General features: G+C 37.3%; 1 protein-coding gene across 1 annotated transcript; it reads left to right on the top strand.

Moving 5' to 3' along the window:
- The first annotated feature begins 9,725 nt into the window (after positions 1-9,725).
- On the top strand, positions 9,726-10,670 carry LOC118912120 (olfactory receptor 52K1-like). The gene has a single exon (XM_036884918.2). It carries the CDS (start codon positions 9,726-9,728, stop codon positions 10,668-10,670), a length of 945 nt encoding a protein of 314 aa, XP_036740813.2.
- Positions 10,671-17,004: the final 6,334 nt, after the last annotated feature.

Here is a 17,004-nt window from a genome sequence, read left to right as displayed (position 1 = left end):
GGTCACCTATAAAGGAAAACCCATCACACTAACATCAGACTTCTCCACAGAAACCCTACAGGCCAGAAGAGAATGGCATGATATATTAAATGCAATGAAACAGAAGGGCCTTGAACCAAGGATACTGTATCCAGCAAGACTATCATTCAAATATGATGGCGGGATTAAACAATTCCCAGACAAACAAATGCTGAGGGAATTTGCTTCCCACAAACCACCTCTACAGGACATCTTACAGGGACTGCTCTAGATGGGAGCACTCCTAGAAAGAGCACAGCACAAAACACCCAACATATGAAGAATGGAGGAGGAGGAATAAGAAGGGAGAGAAGAAAAGAATCTCCAGACAGTGTATATAACAGCTCAATAAGCGAGCTAAGTTAGGCAGTAAGATACTAAAGAGGCTGACCTTGAACCTTTGGGAACCACGAATTTAAAGCCTGCAATCGCAATAAGTACATACCTTTCATTAGTCACCCTAAATGTAAATGGACTTAATGCACCAATCAAAAGAAACAGAGTAATAGAATGGATAAAAAAGCAAGACTCATCTATATGCTGCTTACAAGAAACTCACCTCTAACCCAAAAACATGCACAGACTAAAAGTCAAGGGATGGAAAAAGATATTTCAGGCAAACAACAGAGAGAAGAAAGCAGGGGTTGCAGTACTAATATCAGGCAAAATAGACTTCAAAACAAAGAAAGTCACAAGAGATAAAGAAGGACACTACATAATGATAAAGGGCGCAGTCCAACAAGAGGATATAACCATTCTAAATATATATGCACCCAACACAGGAGGACCAGCATATGTGAAACAAATACTAACAGAACTAAAGAGGGAAATAGACTACAATGCATTCATTTTCGGAGACTTCAACACACACCTCACCCCAAAGGATAGATCCATCGGGCAGAAAATAAGTAAGGACATGGAAGCACTGAACAACACAGTAGAAGAGATGGACCTAATAGACATCTATAGAACTCTATATCACAAAGCAACAGGATATACATTCTCCTCAAGTGCACATGGAACATTCTCCAGAATAGACCACATACTAGGATACAAAAAGAGCCTCAGTAAATTCCAAAATATTGAAATTCTACCTACCAATTTTTCAGACCACAAAGGTATAAAACTAGAAACAAATTCTACAAAGAAAACAAAAAGGCTCACAAACACATGGATGCTTAACAACATGCTCCTAAATAATCAATGGATCAATTAGCAAATTAAAAAGAAGATCAAGGAATATATAGAAGCAAATGACAACAACAACACAAAGCCCCAAATTCTGTGGGACGCAGTGAAAGCAGTCTTAAGAGGAAAGTATATAGTGATCCAGGCACTCTTGAAGAAGGAAGAACAATCCCAAATGAATGGTCTAATGTCACAACTATGAAAATTGGAAAAAGAAGAACAAATGAGGCCTAAAGTGAGCAGAAGAAGGGACATAATAAAGATCAGAGAAGAAATAAACAAAATTGAGAAGAATAAAACAATAGCAAAAATAAATGAAACCAAGAGCTGGTTCTTTGAGAAAATAAACAAAATAGATAAGCCTCTAGCCAAACTTATTAAGAGAAAAAGAGAATCAACAGAAATCAACAGAATCAGAAGTGAGAATGGAAAAATCATGACAGACTCCACAGAAATACAAAGAATTATTAAAGACTACAATGAAAACCTATATGCCAACAAGCTGGAAAACCTAGAAGAAATGGACAACTTCCTAGAAAAATACAGCCTTCCAAGACAGACCAAGGAAAAACACAAAAGTTAAACAAACCAATTACGAGCAAAGAAACTGAAACAGTAATTTAAAAACTACCCAAGAACAAAACTCCTGGTCTGGACGGATTTACCTCAGAATTTTATCAGATGCACAGAGAAGACCTAATACCCATTCTCCTTAAAGTTTTCCAAAAAAATAGAAGAAGAGGGAATACTCCCAAACTCATTCTATGAAGCCAACATCACCCTAATACCAAAACCAGGCAAAGACCCCACCAAAAAAGAAAATGACAGACCAATATCCCTGATGAATGTAGATGCAAAAAACTCAATAAAATATTAGCAAACCGAATACAAAAATATATCAAAAGGATCATACACCATGACCAAGTGGGATTCATCCCAGGGATGCAAGGATGGTACAACATTTGAAAATCCATCAACATCATCCACCACATCAACAAAAAGAAAGACAAAGACCACATGATCATCTCCATAGATGCTGAAAAAGCATTTCACAAAATTCAACATCCATTCATTATAAAAACTCTCAGCAAAATGTGTATAGAGGGCAAGTACCTCAACATAATAAAGGCCATATATGTAAACGGACAGCCAACATTATTCTGAACAGCAAGAAGCTGAAAGCTTTTCCTCTGAGATCCAGAACAAGACAGGGATGCCCACTCTCCCCAATGTTATTTAACATAGTACTGGAGGTCCTACCATGGCAATCAGACCAAACAAAGAAATACAAGGAATCCAGATTGGTAAAGAAGAAGTTAAACTGTCACTATTTGCAGATGACATGATATTGTACATAAAAAACCCTAAAGACTCCACTCCAAAACTACTAGAACTGATATCAGAATACAGCAAATTTTCAGGATACAAAATTAACACACGGAAATCTGTGGCTTTCCTATATACTAACAATGAACCAATAGAAAGAGAAATCAGTAAAACAATTCCATTCACAATTGCATCAAAAAGAATAAAATACTTAGGAATAAACCTAATCAGAGAAGTGAAAGACCTATACCCTGAAAACTACAAATCACTATTAAGAGAAATTAAAGGGGACACTAACAAATGGAAACTCATCCCATGCTCATGGCTAGGAAGAATTAGTATCGTCAAAATGGCCATCCTGCCCAAAGCAATATACAGATTTGATGCAATCCCTATCAAATTACCAGCAACATTCTTCAATGAACTGGAACAAATAATTCAAAAATTCATATGGAAACACCAAAGACTCCAAATAGCCAAAGCAATCCTGAGAAAGAAGAATAAAGTAGGGGGAATCTCACTCCCCAACTTCAAGCTCTACTACAAAGCCATCGTAATCAAGACAATTTGGTACTGGCACAAGAGCAGAGCCACAGACCAATGGAACAGACTAGAGAATCCAGACATTAACCCAGACATATATGGCCAATTAATATACGGCAAAAGAGCCATGGACATACAATGGGGAAATGACAGTCTCTTCAACAGATGGTGCTGGCAAAACTGGACAGCTACATGTAGGAGAATGAAACTGGACTGTTGTCTAACCCCATACACAAAAGTAAATTCGAAATGGATCAAAGACCTGAATATAAGTCATGAAACCATAAAACTCTTAGAAAAAACATAGGCGAAAACCTCTTAGACATAAACATGAGTAACCTCTTCTTGAACATATCTCCCCGGGCAAGGAAAACAACAGCAAAAATGAACAAGTGGGACTGCATTAAGCTGAAACGCTTCTGTACAGCAAAAGACACCATCAATAGAACAAAAAGGAACCCTACAGTATGGGAGAATATATTTCAAAATGACACACCCGATAAAGGCTTGACGTCCAGAATATATAAAGAGCTCACACGCCTCAACAAACAAAAAACAAATAACACAATTAAAAAATGGGCAGAGGAACTGAACGGTCAGTTCTCCAAAAAAGAAACACAGATGGCCAACAGACACATGAAAAGATGCTCCACATCACTAATTATCAGAGAAATGCAAATTAAAACTACAATGAGGTATCACCTCACACCAGTAAGGACGGCTGCCACCCAAAAGACAAACAACAACAAATGCTGGTGACGTTGTGGAGAGAGGGGAACCCTCCTACACTGCTGGTGGGAATGTAAATTAGTTCAACCATTTGGAAAGCAGTATGGAGGTTCCTCAAAATGCTCAAAATAGACTTACCATTTGACCCAGGAATAACACTCCTAGGAATTTACCCTAAGAAGGCAGCACTCAAGTTTGAAAAAGACAGATGCACCCCTATGTTTATCGCAGCACTATTTAAAATAGCCAAGAATTGCAAACAACCTAAGTGTCCATCAGTAGATGAATGGATAAAGAAGAAGTGGTACATATACACAATGGAATATTACTCGGCCATAAGAGGAAAACAAATCCTACCATTTGCAACAACATGGATGGAGCTAGAGGGTATTATGCTGAGTGAAATAAGCCAAGCAGAGAAAGAGAAATACCAAATGATTTCACTCATCTGTGGAGTACAAGAACAAAGGAAAAACTGAAGGAATAAAACAGCAGCAGAATCACAGAACCCAAGAATGGACTAACAGGTACCAAAGGGAAAGGAACTGGGGTGGATGGGTGGGTAGGGAGGGATAAGGGGGAAAAGAAGAAAGGAGGTATTATGATTAGCATGCATAATGGTGGGGGAGAAAGGAGTGGGCTGTACAACACAGAGAAGACAATTAGTGATTCTAAAACATTTTGCTATGCTGATGGACAGTGACTGTAAAGAGGTTTATGGGGTATAGGGGAGAGCCTAGTGAACATAATGTTCTTCATGTAATTGTAGATTAATGACAAAAAAAAAAACAAAGGAAAGGAAAGGGGGATTACTCCCTGATAGGATAAAACTAACTGTAAATCAACGATTAAAGCATGCTTTAAATATCCTTAGTTTTGATCATTTAAAGGGTGTCAGATGATCAGCTATGGAAGTACATTTTTCTGATAATATTCCTTTCTCTTAAAAAAAAAAAAAGCAGTTCCTATGTGGTGATCTCCAATAAGTTCTTCACAATGATATAAAGGGCATATCAAAGTGGGTTCAAAGGGTTTGTTTGTGTTTATATAGAGGATCAAACCTAATTTGGCTACCCAGAAAATGAATTAATATACGATATGACGAAGAACTTCCAACATCAACATTCTCTGGAAGAGTCATTCCAGAAGATGAACATCAAAATCTTCAACAAAGATCCTGGCGCTGTTGCAGTTGTAGCTGCATTCATCCCACTGGTTCCTGGACTTGCCATGGGAATGAAGAAGGAGATATCTAAGCTGGCCTGTGCATACAGTAAAACAACAGATTTGACTGGATCTATACTGTTGGAACTCAACCAAGAATTAGGAGAAGTGCAAGTTGCAGCACTCCAAAATCTTGCGACTACAGACTATCTACTGTTAAAAGAACATATGGGATGTGAACAGTTCCCAGGAATGTGTTTTTTTAATTTGTCTGATTTTTCTCAAACTATTCAAATTCAGTTAGACAATATACATCATATCATTGATAAATTTTCACAAATGCCTAGGGTGCCTATCTGGTTTTTTTGGTTTCACTGGAGATGGCTGGTAATTGTAGGTCTGCTTTGGTTATGTAGCTGTATTCCTATTATGTTAATGTGTGTATGCAATTTAATTAGTAGTTTAAAACCTATACATGCTTATGTTACTCTACAAGAAGATATGTCAAAGAAAGAATCAATCTTCCCATGTTTTCTTTCGTCTGCTACTTCTATAGCTTTTCTTCTTCTTTCCTAATTACAACCCTTAAGTAGAATTCATGCCTCATAATGAAATAACCGAGTATCATAATTCTTCCAAGTGGTAAAGATACATCAAGACAAATGCTGTGCATAAAAGCCACAGGGCTTAAATCTGCAAAGAAGTAAAAAGCCAACCTTTTCAAACAATAGTGCTTCTCTCTCACTTACCAACTTTACATTTCCCTGTATGGCCTCGGAAGATGACTGGTTAGCCAGAGACCGGTAAGAATCCTCAAAGGAGGAACAACCTAAGGCAGGCACAGTCGCAGGGGGGCCATCAGGTGAGAAATTGGGGATCAACAGAGGTGAGGCTTAGAACCCCACCCCCCTGTTTTAAGAGAAATCTTCTGCATCCATGGATGTTTTTTTGCCCTTGTCTAGCTTGGATTAATACTTAGTCTATAGGCACACACCTGATCATCTACATTTGCCCTCTTACAGCACTAAACTGTGTTTTCTACCTTTATCTTGCATCTACCTACCACTTCAGCATTTTATTAAAAAAAATAATAATAATAATAACAATAATAATAAGGGAGAAATGTGGGATTCACATATAAATCAAGTATAAAAATCAAAGGAATTTTCATATTTGACCTGACTGTTTATAGTTCATAATGCGTGATCAAAACTGAAAGTTTCTGTGCACTGTTCACCATGTAAGAACTTATTCACTTTGTAAGAATTTGTTCACCATGTAAGAACTTGTTCGTTATGCTTCAGAAGATTGGAGACTGTTGAGAACTAGGCTTGGGGTTGATTAATGATTGTGCATTGAGTCCCCTATACAGAATTTTATTGTTGTTAACAACCATTTGATCAATAAATATGAGAGATGCCCTCTCAAAATATATATATATATTAATTTATGAAATAGATTAGAAATAGAGATTCAGTTTCCTTATTAAAAATATATATATATTTGAAGACCTACAGTTTGCCAGTCACTGGAGGACTAATAGTGTACAAACCAAGGCCCAGTAATTCAGGATGTTACATTTGACAAACAACAAAATAGTTTTTAACAGTTCTCCCCCTTTCAATTTAAGTTTCTGACTTCTGCCAAGAATCTTTCTGAAACCTAGTATTATGCAGTAGTTTTTTCTAGGGCTCTTCTCTTGCTCCTACTTTAGTCTTACCCCTCTGTTTCTTTTTATATGTCTTATTTACCAAACAATGGTCTTCATTTAGTCAATTAAGATTTTACTTAGTACATATATTTTTTTCCAGTTTTTTGTGGATGCTAATTAAATCTAGGAAATCAAGATTCCTAATTTCAATTTAAGTTTTGCTTATGGAGACCCCTGCATCACTGGATATTACAACAGTTTAAACTATTGATTTTACAGCAAACTATAGCAATGTGTATATAATTATAGTTGTGAGCAGCTCTTCCTTCTATTACTCCAGGTGTTCTTTAATTTCATTCCTAAACGATTCTCTGGTCCTTACTACTCTCCCTAGAGGCCCTAAGCTACACCATTCCACCTCCTGCAACCCATCAACAGTTAGGTTAACAGTGCTTCTAAACATCTGCTCTTCTTCACATATGCCATGTTCAATTAATTGCCTCTAGGATTTGTTCCCCAGAATATCTGAGCTAAGTAAAGCACTTTGCTTAACAAAGAGGCCACTAGGGACCGGTGAGGGCTAGGAGAAGCCAGCATAAATCTTCCTCCAGCACAGACACTCCATCTTATTCTGGACATCAACAGATCTTCTCATTTCCTCCAGTGGATGGTTGCTTTGCTGATACCAGCCCCCCTGAGACTGGATCCACTGCCCATCTACAGGTACTACTCTAGGAAAATAGAGAAAAAAGGGAAGGAAAAGAATAGAAACCCCCTGGGATGAAAAGTCTTGTAGGAAAAAGAGATTGTCAAATCTTTTCATCCAAATACCACAGTCACCAGCCCTTGTAAGGCCACAGCTGTGATCTAGAATCTTTAGAATGCCCAGCCACATTCTTTAGAAAATAGTAAGTTCATCTTTCTAACTGTTAATATCTAAATTGATGTTCTCTTTTCTTCTAATTAATGTTGATATAGTTGTTGCTGACATTTATTCCTGAGAGACAAACCTTTACCCTGTTGCTTAAAGCTCTAATAATATCTTACTATCTAATCATATCCTAAGGTTACCACCACATGTTAATTTTCATCCGTGGCATTCTTGATAGATGAGCATTCAGTTTCTACATGAAAGCTCCCACTGACAGTGAGCTTCTGGTTTCACAGGACTGTGTTTTATGTCTGAGTTTATGATAAAATTTGTTATCCTTATTGAACTATTTAAAAATATACATTAAATTTTTTTGACATTCTTTATTTGGCCAGGTTTCTATTTCTGTTGACACTAAATATTTTTTTCCCTCTAGCACATAATGAATCTAAAAACATCTGAGGACAAAATTACCAGGATCACCAGATAGTCCTCCTTATGGTGTCAATTCAAAACTATTCATTACCCTAGTTTCAAGAAACAAACAAATCAAAAAGAGCATTATTTTTTGCATATCTCACTTAAACTTTGTACTTCATAGAAAAAGAAGAAAATTTCAATTTCTAGAACACCAAAACATTCAGAGAATGAGTCAGAGAACTTTGCATGTTTTATATAATGTTGGCATTTAATGATGAATCCTCACAGCTAGCTTTTAAAGGTAAGACTCATCCCATTTTTGAGATGAGGAAATGACACTCAAAGTGTTAATAACTTGGTCAAATCACATAAAATAAGTGGCAAGGTTGAGACTGTATCAGAGACGTGTTATCTCAAAGACCTCGTTGTTTTTACTCAACAAGTTATCTCCTAAAATAACTGCTTATCATTTAGCTATGGTGTGACTTCTACTACACGCAGTTGATATATGAAATACTTAGATATCAATAATTTGATTTATGATTTATAAATGCTACAGGAGTATTTTAGTAGATATACCACTCTGTTTTGGATTCTTAAATATTTGGAGTAAGTTAATTAGCAAAAAATACAAATAATCAAGTTCATCAATAGGTAAAACAAAAAAGGGACACAATATTAATATTACTATACTTTTATTTTTAAAGCAACTTTGTGTTACATTTTTTCATCCTTTAAGTTCTCATTGAAACTTCTGTGGTTATCTTTTTTAAATATTATATCGTTGGAATGTTTCCAACAAAATGTGGAGTCTAAACCTTAAAGTGAAATTTAATTTCAACCATATTAATAACAAAAGTCTTATTCTATTCCTATATCTTATTTTTGTATTTATTATATACTTGTGTGGCTTCTACTTTTAATTTATTTATTGAGGATATTATTTACACTGTAGCTTTCATCAAATAATTTGTAAATTTGTAAATATGTATTTCTATTCAAAATAGTTACATAGGTTAAAATACTAAGCAAATACTGTAGTCTTATTTCTTTAGAAATATGTATTACCATTTAACTCTAAACTGTGTTCCACATACAAAAACACATAAATATACATATACATAAAGAGAAGACTATTATTTCAACTTCACTTTTACCCACTCCCCAACCACACTTTACTGAAAATCTGAAACTTTGACACTAAAGTATTGTCTACTAAGGCATTTTAGATTCCACATTTGTCATCCAAAATATCAGATATTTCTTGAGAATAACATCATGCTTTTCAGTTGTAAGAGCAGCAGATTTCTTAGGTCTTGTCAAAATAATGCCAAGAAGAACCCAACATACCAAGGCCAATCTCACATACTGAGAGCCTGGGATGATGAAATTCTTCCTTCATCTTGAATGAAAACCTTGCTTTCTAGCTTGTCCTAATCCCGCTTTTTGCCTGTAATGTTCAAAATGTTGGGCCTCCTGCCATGTTCTGTATCTGGGAAACAATTTTACAGGGCGGCTCACATTGAAAAAGGATCAGAGCCACAGGAGAATCTAAACTATGGAGTTGACATGTCTTGTATTGAGAATTTATCCTTGGAGACTGCTCTCCCTCTTGTACAGAAAAGTAGCCTAGGGTTATCTCCCACCTAACTCCAAGTAGCTGAAGTATTCATTTGTTCATTAGTTTATATAATGTAAGTGTGACTATCACTCTAAACTACTATCATAGCTAGAATTGAGGTGCAAATGATGCAGTGATTTCAAAACGCCCCTTGTTTCTTTCTCTTTAGAATCATACCTTGAGGAGCCCAGGTTATGCCCTCCTGCAACAATTCCATTCCTCAGCCCTTGGTATTTGTCCTGGCTGGAATTCCTGGCCTGGAATCTTCCCATGGCTGGTTCTCGGTGCCTTTTTTTTTGGGATTTGTCATTACAGTCATTGGGAATTCCACCATCTTATGCATCATCTGGGTAGAGAAGAGCCTTCATGAGCCCATGTTTCTCCTGCTGGCCTTGCTGTCAATTGTTGACCTGTCCCTGGTTAGCGTCACTGTGCCCCGCATGCTGGGTATCTTCTGGATGAATGCCAAAGAAATTAGCTTCAACGCCTGCCTTACACAGATGTTTTTCATCCCTTCCTTTTATGTCATGGAGTCTGGGATCCTCCTGGCCATGGCTTTTGACAGATTTGTGGCAATCTGGCATCCTCTGAGATATGCAACCATCCTTGCCAACACCATGCTTGCGAAGATGGCACTGGCTGTCCTGGCAAGAGCGGTGACCGTGCTCACCCCAGCACCCATCCTGGTGAAAAGACTGGAAAGCTTCCAAACTCACATCATTGCTTACTCTTACTGTGCCTACATGGCCGTAGTGCAGATAGCCTGCGGAGACATCTCTAACCACATTGTCTATGGCCTCATGGTCATTGTAGCATCTGTGGGGTTTGATCTGTTTTTTATCATTCTGTCCTATGGGCTGATTCTTGGTGCTGTCTTTCAGATACCCTCTTGGGAAGCACGGGGCAAAGCTTTCAGCACATGTGGCTCTCATCTTTGCGTTATTGCTCTCTTTTATTCTCCTGTGGTCTTCTCTGTCCTGGCCCAGATTTTAGGCTACCATATGGCTCCCCATCTACAGATTATCATTGATAATCTCTACTTCCTTGTGCCTCCAATGGTCAACCCCTTGATTTATGGGGCCCGGACCAAACAAATGCGGAAGTGGGTGCTGCGGATCCTCCACTGTCACGGAGAATGAGGTTGATACCTGAGGTTGACAGGAGACCTGTCATATGGAATTGAAAATCATGTTAGGCTGGAGGTACAGGTAATTCCTGCCAGATCTGGGCCTCATGGGGAAAGAAAGAACCAGACAACAGAAGGGTTCAGGCAGTGTGGGAATGTAATTCGGGCATGTTCTTTCCATTAGAATGTAGTTGTTATGAAACCCTCATGACCAGAACCCTCCCCAAAGCTTATGCAAGTAATAAAATTGGAGAACACTTCATTGTTAATTGTATTGTTTAATAGCAGCACATAACATAAATTGAAGCATTTTTTTCAAATGAAGTAAAAATTCATTTAGGCATATATTCTTAAGAATGATGTGCAAAAATAGGTACCCAGAGATTTTGGTTGATTTAATGATTTTTCTTTCACACTTATGTTTCATATATTTCATTGATACAAATTATATATCATGGAAAATAATCCTAATGGAAATAAACATTTATAAGTATCCATGATCTGTTCATAGTAGTTGCAGGGTCTTAAACTTATGGAAAGGTATAAAGAAGAGTTCATTTGTGATGGTAGAGTGGCAAGATCACATGACAGAAGAGTATGTGATATGGAAGATACAAGTATAACCATGCCTGGAAAATAGAATTTGCCAAAGCCAACTTTCTTTCACCTCCATCATAAGTGATTCTTCAGTGTCTACCTCCTCTCCAAAGTTCTCTATTATTTCTCACCAATAATTATTTTCCAGGGGTACTACCCACATTATGTACTAGATACGATTAGAAGAATATCATAGCAGCTCTCAAACACACAGTCTATTCTTAATTTTGTGAATTAGGTTTTTCTCTAGAGATTACAAGGTAGCCAAAACACCTTGGCAAACATGTACAGAGATTTATAGATATTCACAGGAGTCAGAAAACACAGTACACATCTCTTCCTTTCCAAAACAACATGCTATATTCTGTCCAACAGCAGTTTCTTCCCATAACTGAAGAGGTTAGCTTCTCTTTTGGTCCCTGCTCCACTGTGAAAAGACTCTTAGTCCATTCCAGATACTGCTCCAGTAAAAAGGTAGATTTGTTACAGGTATAGAATGATAAGTCATATAAAGGAAAGTACTCAGATATATTCAATAATTAAATATCTCAGTAACCATTCATTTGTCAGTTCACATCCCCTATTGAAAATAATTATAGCCACAGATGGCATCTGCCAATAATAATATTCTTTGGAATGTGATGTCTTAACACTCTATATGCAGTGAATGGTTAGTGTCGTTACTTCAAGTTAATACAAATAAATTTATTGCTGACAATTGTTCCTTATAACTCTCATTCATCCCTGCCAGTGGTACTTAGGTCTGCTGTGATGTTCTTAATCTGCCACATGAAAACTGTCCATTCTTACAGAGGATCATTCACACACTATCTGAAAATCTCCATTGATAGAGAAATTTTTCACAAAAATGTATTTTTATTATGGAAGCAGTGTGTTGCTTTAGGGTTCTTAGCAATAGCTAGATAAATCTTACCTTCTTTGTTCATCCACTCCAGAAAAAGATAAAATCTGATGGCCACAAAAGAAATATATTTTATCTAGCACATCCTTCTTCTAACTAAAGAGACAGTTACCAGAACTTTCAAATCCTGTTTTCATAATGGCAATAGTTTTAAGTTGTTTAATAATCTTAGTTGTTTTCAATTAAAGAAACAAACACAAATATGTTTAATTTGTAGTGGACTCACAAAGCTTTCCACCCAAAAGGGAAGAAATGACGTTGGTCCTTTTTTAGTATGAATTAGATTCAGGACTAAATTATGACATTAATTCTCATTCAGAATTATAAGAGTTGTGGGGTTTTTTTAGTCAGATGACGAAATTAGAGCATAAACAATAAACAGCTTGTTCAAGGCCACATCTAATAAGTGGCAGAGCTCTGATTATATCTCAGATATGCAGTATTTAAAAACTTTTGATCTTTGGGCTATACCAACTGTCCTTCCTGCATATATTATTACTTAGCTCTAGTGTGTCTTGTATCAAGTGCAGCTGGCATATAAAATGCCTTGATCAGACTAATATAATCAACCATGCACAATGCTATATTAATCTTTGAATATCTGGGAGCCATGAAATTTGAATCTCAAGCAGCTTGAAATCAACTAGACAGGGAAAAAAATTTTCAAAGCATACATAATGTAAGAATACAAGCATACACTGAAGAGTATCTGGAAAGATGGCAGCATGAGAGGAGAAACAGAGGCTTCCTCCTAAAACTGGATACAATTAGAAAATATAGTTGGTGCAACTAATCCTAAGAGAGCAACAGGAAAGAGGACGGCGTCAGACTGCACACACCTGGAGAAAAGAGCAGACCTCAGCGAACAGGGTAACATACCAGAGCTGTGGCTCCGCAGGACCCGAGCCCTACCCCCACCCCAGATCACCGGCAGCAGGAAAAGAAATGGAACAGTGAGGGAGTGAAAGGCTTGGGACTGCTGAATACCTAGCTCTGGAGTTCTACTCTGGGAGCACAAACCTAAATTTCATGGTGCTTTCATAAGACTCGCATGACTATCAGGTTGGAAAGTTAATACAGGCAGAGTTCCTGGGGAGACTGGGATTCCAGCAGCTTGTGGAAAGCAGGGATCCATATCCGGCTGCTCTGGGACAAAAACTTATACCTGTGTGCCTGGCCCACTGGCTCAAGCAGTGAGACAGGCACAGCAGCCAGGAAGCAGGGAACAGCTCTTTCTTACCCCAAAGGCACCAGTACGGCTCCCCTGCGACCCCCGACATTGCTTCAGGAGCTGAGCAGATCCAGAGACTACAGCTCCTGGACACTAGAAGGCACCATATACAAACATGAAATGCCAAAGGAACCTTGTCCAGAGTAAAATTATTAATACAACTCCCAAGAAAGAATAAAATGATAAGGGCCTCGTAATTCTCCCTGAAAGGGAGTTCAAAATAAAAATCATCAACATTCTAATGGAGGTACAGAAAGACATCCAAGAAGTCAGGAATGAATTTAGGTTGGAGATCCAATCACTGAAGAGCACGAAGGAGGGTACTAAAAGCAGTTTGGATACAGTGGAGACAATAAATGAAATAGAAACTAGAGAAGAGGAATACAAAGAAGCTGAGGCACAGAGATAAAAAAGGATCTCTAAAAATGAAAGAATATTGAGAGAACTGTGTGACCAATCCAAGCAGGACAATATTCACATTATAGGGATACCAGAAGAAGAAGAAGAGAGAGAAAGGGATAGAAAGTGCCTGTGAGGAGGTAATTGCTGAAAACTTAACCAATCTGGGGAAGGACATAGTCTGTCAGGCCATAGAGATCCACAGATCTCCCAATACAAAGGACCCAAAGAAGACAACACCAAGACACATAGTGATTAAAATGGGAAAGATCCAGGATAAAGACAGACTGTTAAAAGCAGCCAGAGGCAGAAATAAGATCACATACAAATGAAAGCCCATCAGGCTAACATCAGACTTCTCAGCAGAAACCTTACAGGCCAGAAGGGAGTGGCATGATGTATTTAATGCCATGAAGCAGAAGGGCCTGGAACCAAGATTACTTTATCCAGCAAAATTATCATTTAAATTTGAAGGAGGGATTAAACAATTTCCATATAAGCAAAACATGAGAGAGTTTACCTACCACAAAACATCTCTGCAGTCTATTTTGGAGGGACTGCTATAGATGGAAGTGTTCCTAGGGTTGGATAGCTGTCACCAGAGGTAGTAAAACCAAGGTAGGGAGGGTGGAGCAGCTGATTGTGAGGCAAATGCAAAATTAAATTGACTATCCCCAAAGTCAATCAAGGGATAGACAAAAAGTACAGAATTTGATATCTAATATGTAAAAAATGAGGGAGAAAGAAAAAGGAGGAGAAATAGAAAAGAACCTTTAGATTGTGTTTGTAACAGCATATTAAGTGAGTTAAGTTAGAATCTTAGAGAGTAAGGAAAGTAACCTGGAACCTTTGGTAACCACGAATGTAAAGCCTGAAATGGCAATAAGTACATACCTATCGATATAATACAATAAGTACATACCTAAATGTAAATGGAGTGAATGCACCAATCAAAAGACACAGAGTTACTGAATGGATAAAAAAACAAGAACCATCTATATGCTGCTTACAAGAGACTCACCTTAAACCCAAAGACATGCACAGACTAAAAGTCAAGGGATGGAAAAAGATATTTCATGCAAACAATAGGGAGAAAAAAGCAGGTGTTGCAGTACTAGTATCAGACAAAATAGACTTCAAAACAAAGAAAGTCACAAGAGATAAAGAAGGACATTACATAATGATAAAGGGCTCAGTCCAACAAGGGGATATAACCATTATAAATATCTATGCACCCAACAAAGGAGCACCAGCATATGTGAAACAAATACTAACAGATCTAAAGGAGGAAATAGAATGTAATACATTCATTTTAGGAGATTTGAACACACCATTGACTCCAAAGGACAGATCCACCAGAGAGAAAATAAATAAGGACACAGAGGCACTGAGCAACACACTAGAACAGATGGACCTAATACACATCTATAGAACTCTACACCCAAAAGCAACAAGATACACATTCTTCTCAAGTGCACATGGAACATTCTCCAGAATAGACCACATACTAGGCCAGAAAAAGAGCCTCAGTAAATTCCAAAAGATTGAAATTCTACCAACCAACTCTTCAGAGCACAAAGGTATAAAACTAGAAATAAATTGTACAAAGAAAGCAAAAAAACTCACAAATACATGGAGGCTTAACAACACACTCCTAAATAGTCAATGGATCAATGACCAAATTAAAATGGAGATCCAGCAATATATGGAAATAAATGATAACAACAACACAAAGCCCCAACTTCTGTGGGATACAGCGAAAGCAATCTTAAGAGGAAAGTTTATAGCAATCCAGGCATATTTAAAGAAGGAAGAACAAACCCAAATGAATAGTCTAACGTCACAATTACCAAAATTGAAAAAAAAGAACAACAAATGAGGCCTAAAGTCAGTAGAAGGAGGGATATAATAAAGATCAGAGAAGAAATAAATAAAATTGAAAAGAATAAAACAATAGAAAAAAAATCAATGAAACCAAGAGCTGGTTCTTTGAGAAAATAAACAAAATAGATAAGCCTCTAGCTAGACTTATTAAGAGAAAAAGAGAATCAACACACATCAACAGAATCAGAAATGAGAAAGGAAACATCATGACAGACCCAACAGAAATACAAAGAATTATTGGAGACTACTATGAAAACTTATATGCTAAGAAGCTGGAAAACCTAGAAGAAATGGACAACTTCCTAGAAAAATACAACCTTCCAAGACTGACCCAGAAAGAAACAGAAAATCTAAACAAACCAATTACCAGCAAAGGAATTGAAGCAGTAATCAAAAAACTACCCAAGAACAAAACCCCCAGGCCAGATGGTTTTACCTCGGAATTTCATCAGACATACAGAGAAGATATAATTCCCATTCTTCTTAAAGTTTTCCAAAACATAGAAGAGGAGGGAGTACTCCCAAACTCATTCCATGAAGCCAACATCACCCTAATACCAAAACCAGGCAAAGACCCCACCAAAAAAGAAAACTACAGACCAATATCCCTGATGAAGGCAGATACAAAAATAGTCAACAAAATATTAGCAAACCGAATTCAAAAATACATCAAAAGGATCATACACCATGACTAAGTGGGATTCATCCCAGGGGTGCAAGGATGGTATAATGTCCAAAAATCCACCAACGTCATCCACCACATAAACAAAAGGAAGGACAAAAACCACATGATCATCTCCATAGATGCTGAAAAAACATTCGACAAAATTCAACATCCATTCATGATAAAAACTCTCAACAAAATGGGTATAGAAGGCAGGTAGCTCAACATAATAAAGGCCATATATGATAAATGCACAGCCAACATCATACTGAACAGTGAAAAACTGAAAGCTTTTCCTCTGAGATTGGGAACAAAACAGGGATGCCCACTCTCCCCTCTGTTATTCAACATAGTACTAGAGGTCCTAGCCACAGCAATTAGACAAAACAAAGAAATACAAGGAATCCAAATTTGTAAAGAAGAAGTCAAACTGGCACTATTTGCAGATGACATGATATTGTACATGAAAAACCATAAAGACTCCACTCCAAAACTACTAGATCTGATATCAGAATACAGCATAGTTGCAGGACACAAAATTCACACACAGAAATCTGTGGCTTTCCTATACACTAACAATGAACTAATGGAAAGAGAAATCAGGAAAACAATTCCATTCACAATTGCATGAAAAAGAATAAAATACTTAG

This window comes from Manis pentadactyla, chromosome 9, assembly GCF_030020395.1.
Source record: "Manis pentadactyla isolate mManPen7 chromosome 9, mManPen7.hap1, whole genome shotgun sequence".
NCBI classification, from domain to species: domain Eukaryota; kingdom Metazoa; phylum Chordata; class Mammalia; order Pholidota; family Manidae; genus Manis; species Manis pentadactyla.
This window is presented reverse-complemented; position numbering and strand designations above follow the sequence as displayed.

What these genes read in the sequence shown, in the direction of transcription:
- LOC118912120 (XM_036884918.2), top strand. Translation starts at nt 9,726, where the DNA reads ATGCCCTCCTGCAACAATTCCATTCCTCAGCCCTTGGTATTTGTCCTG.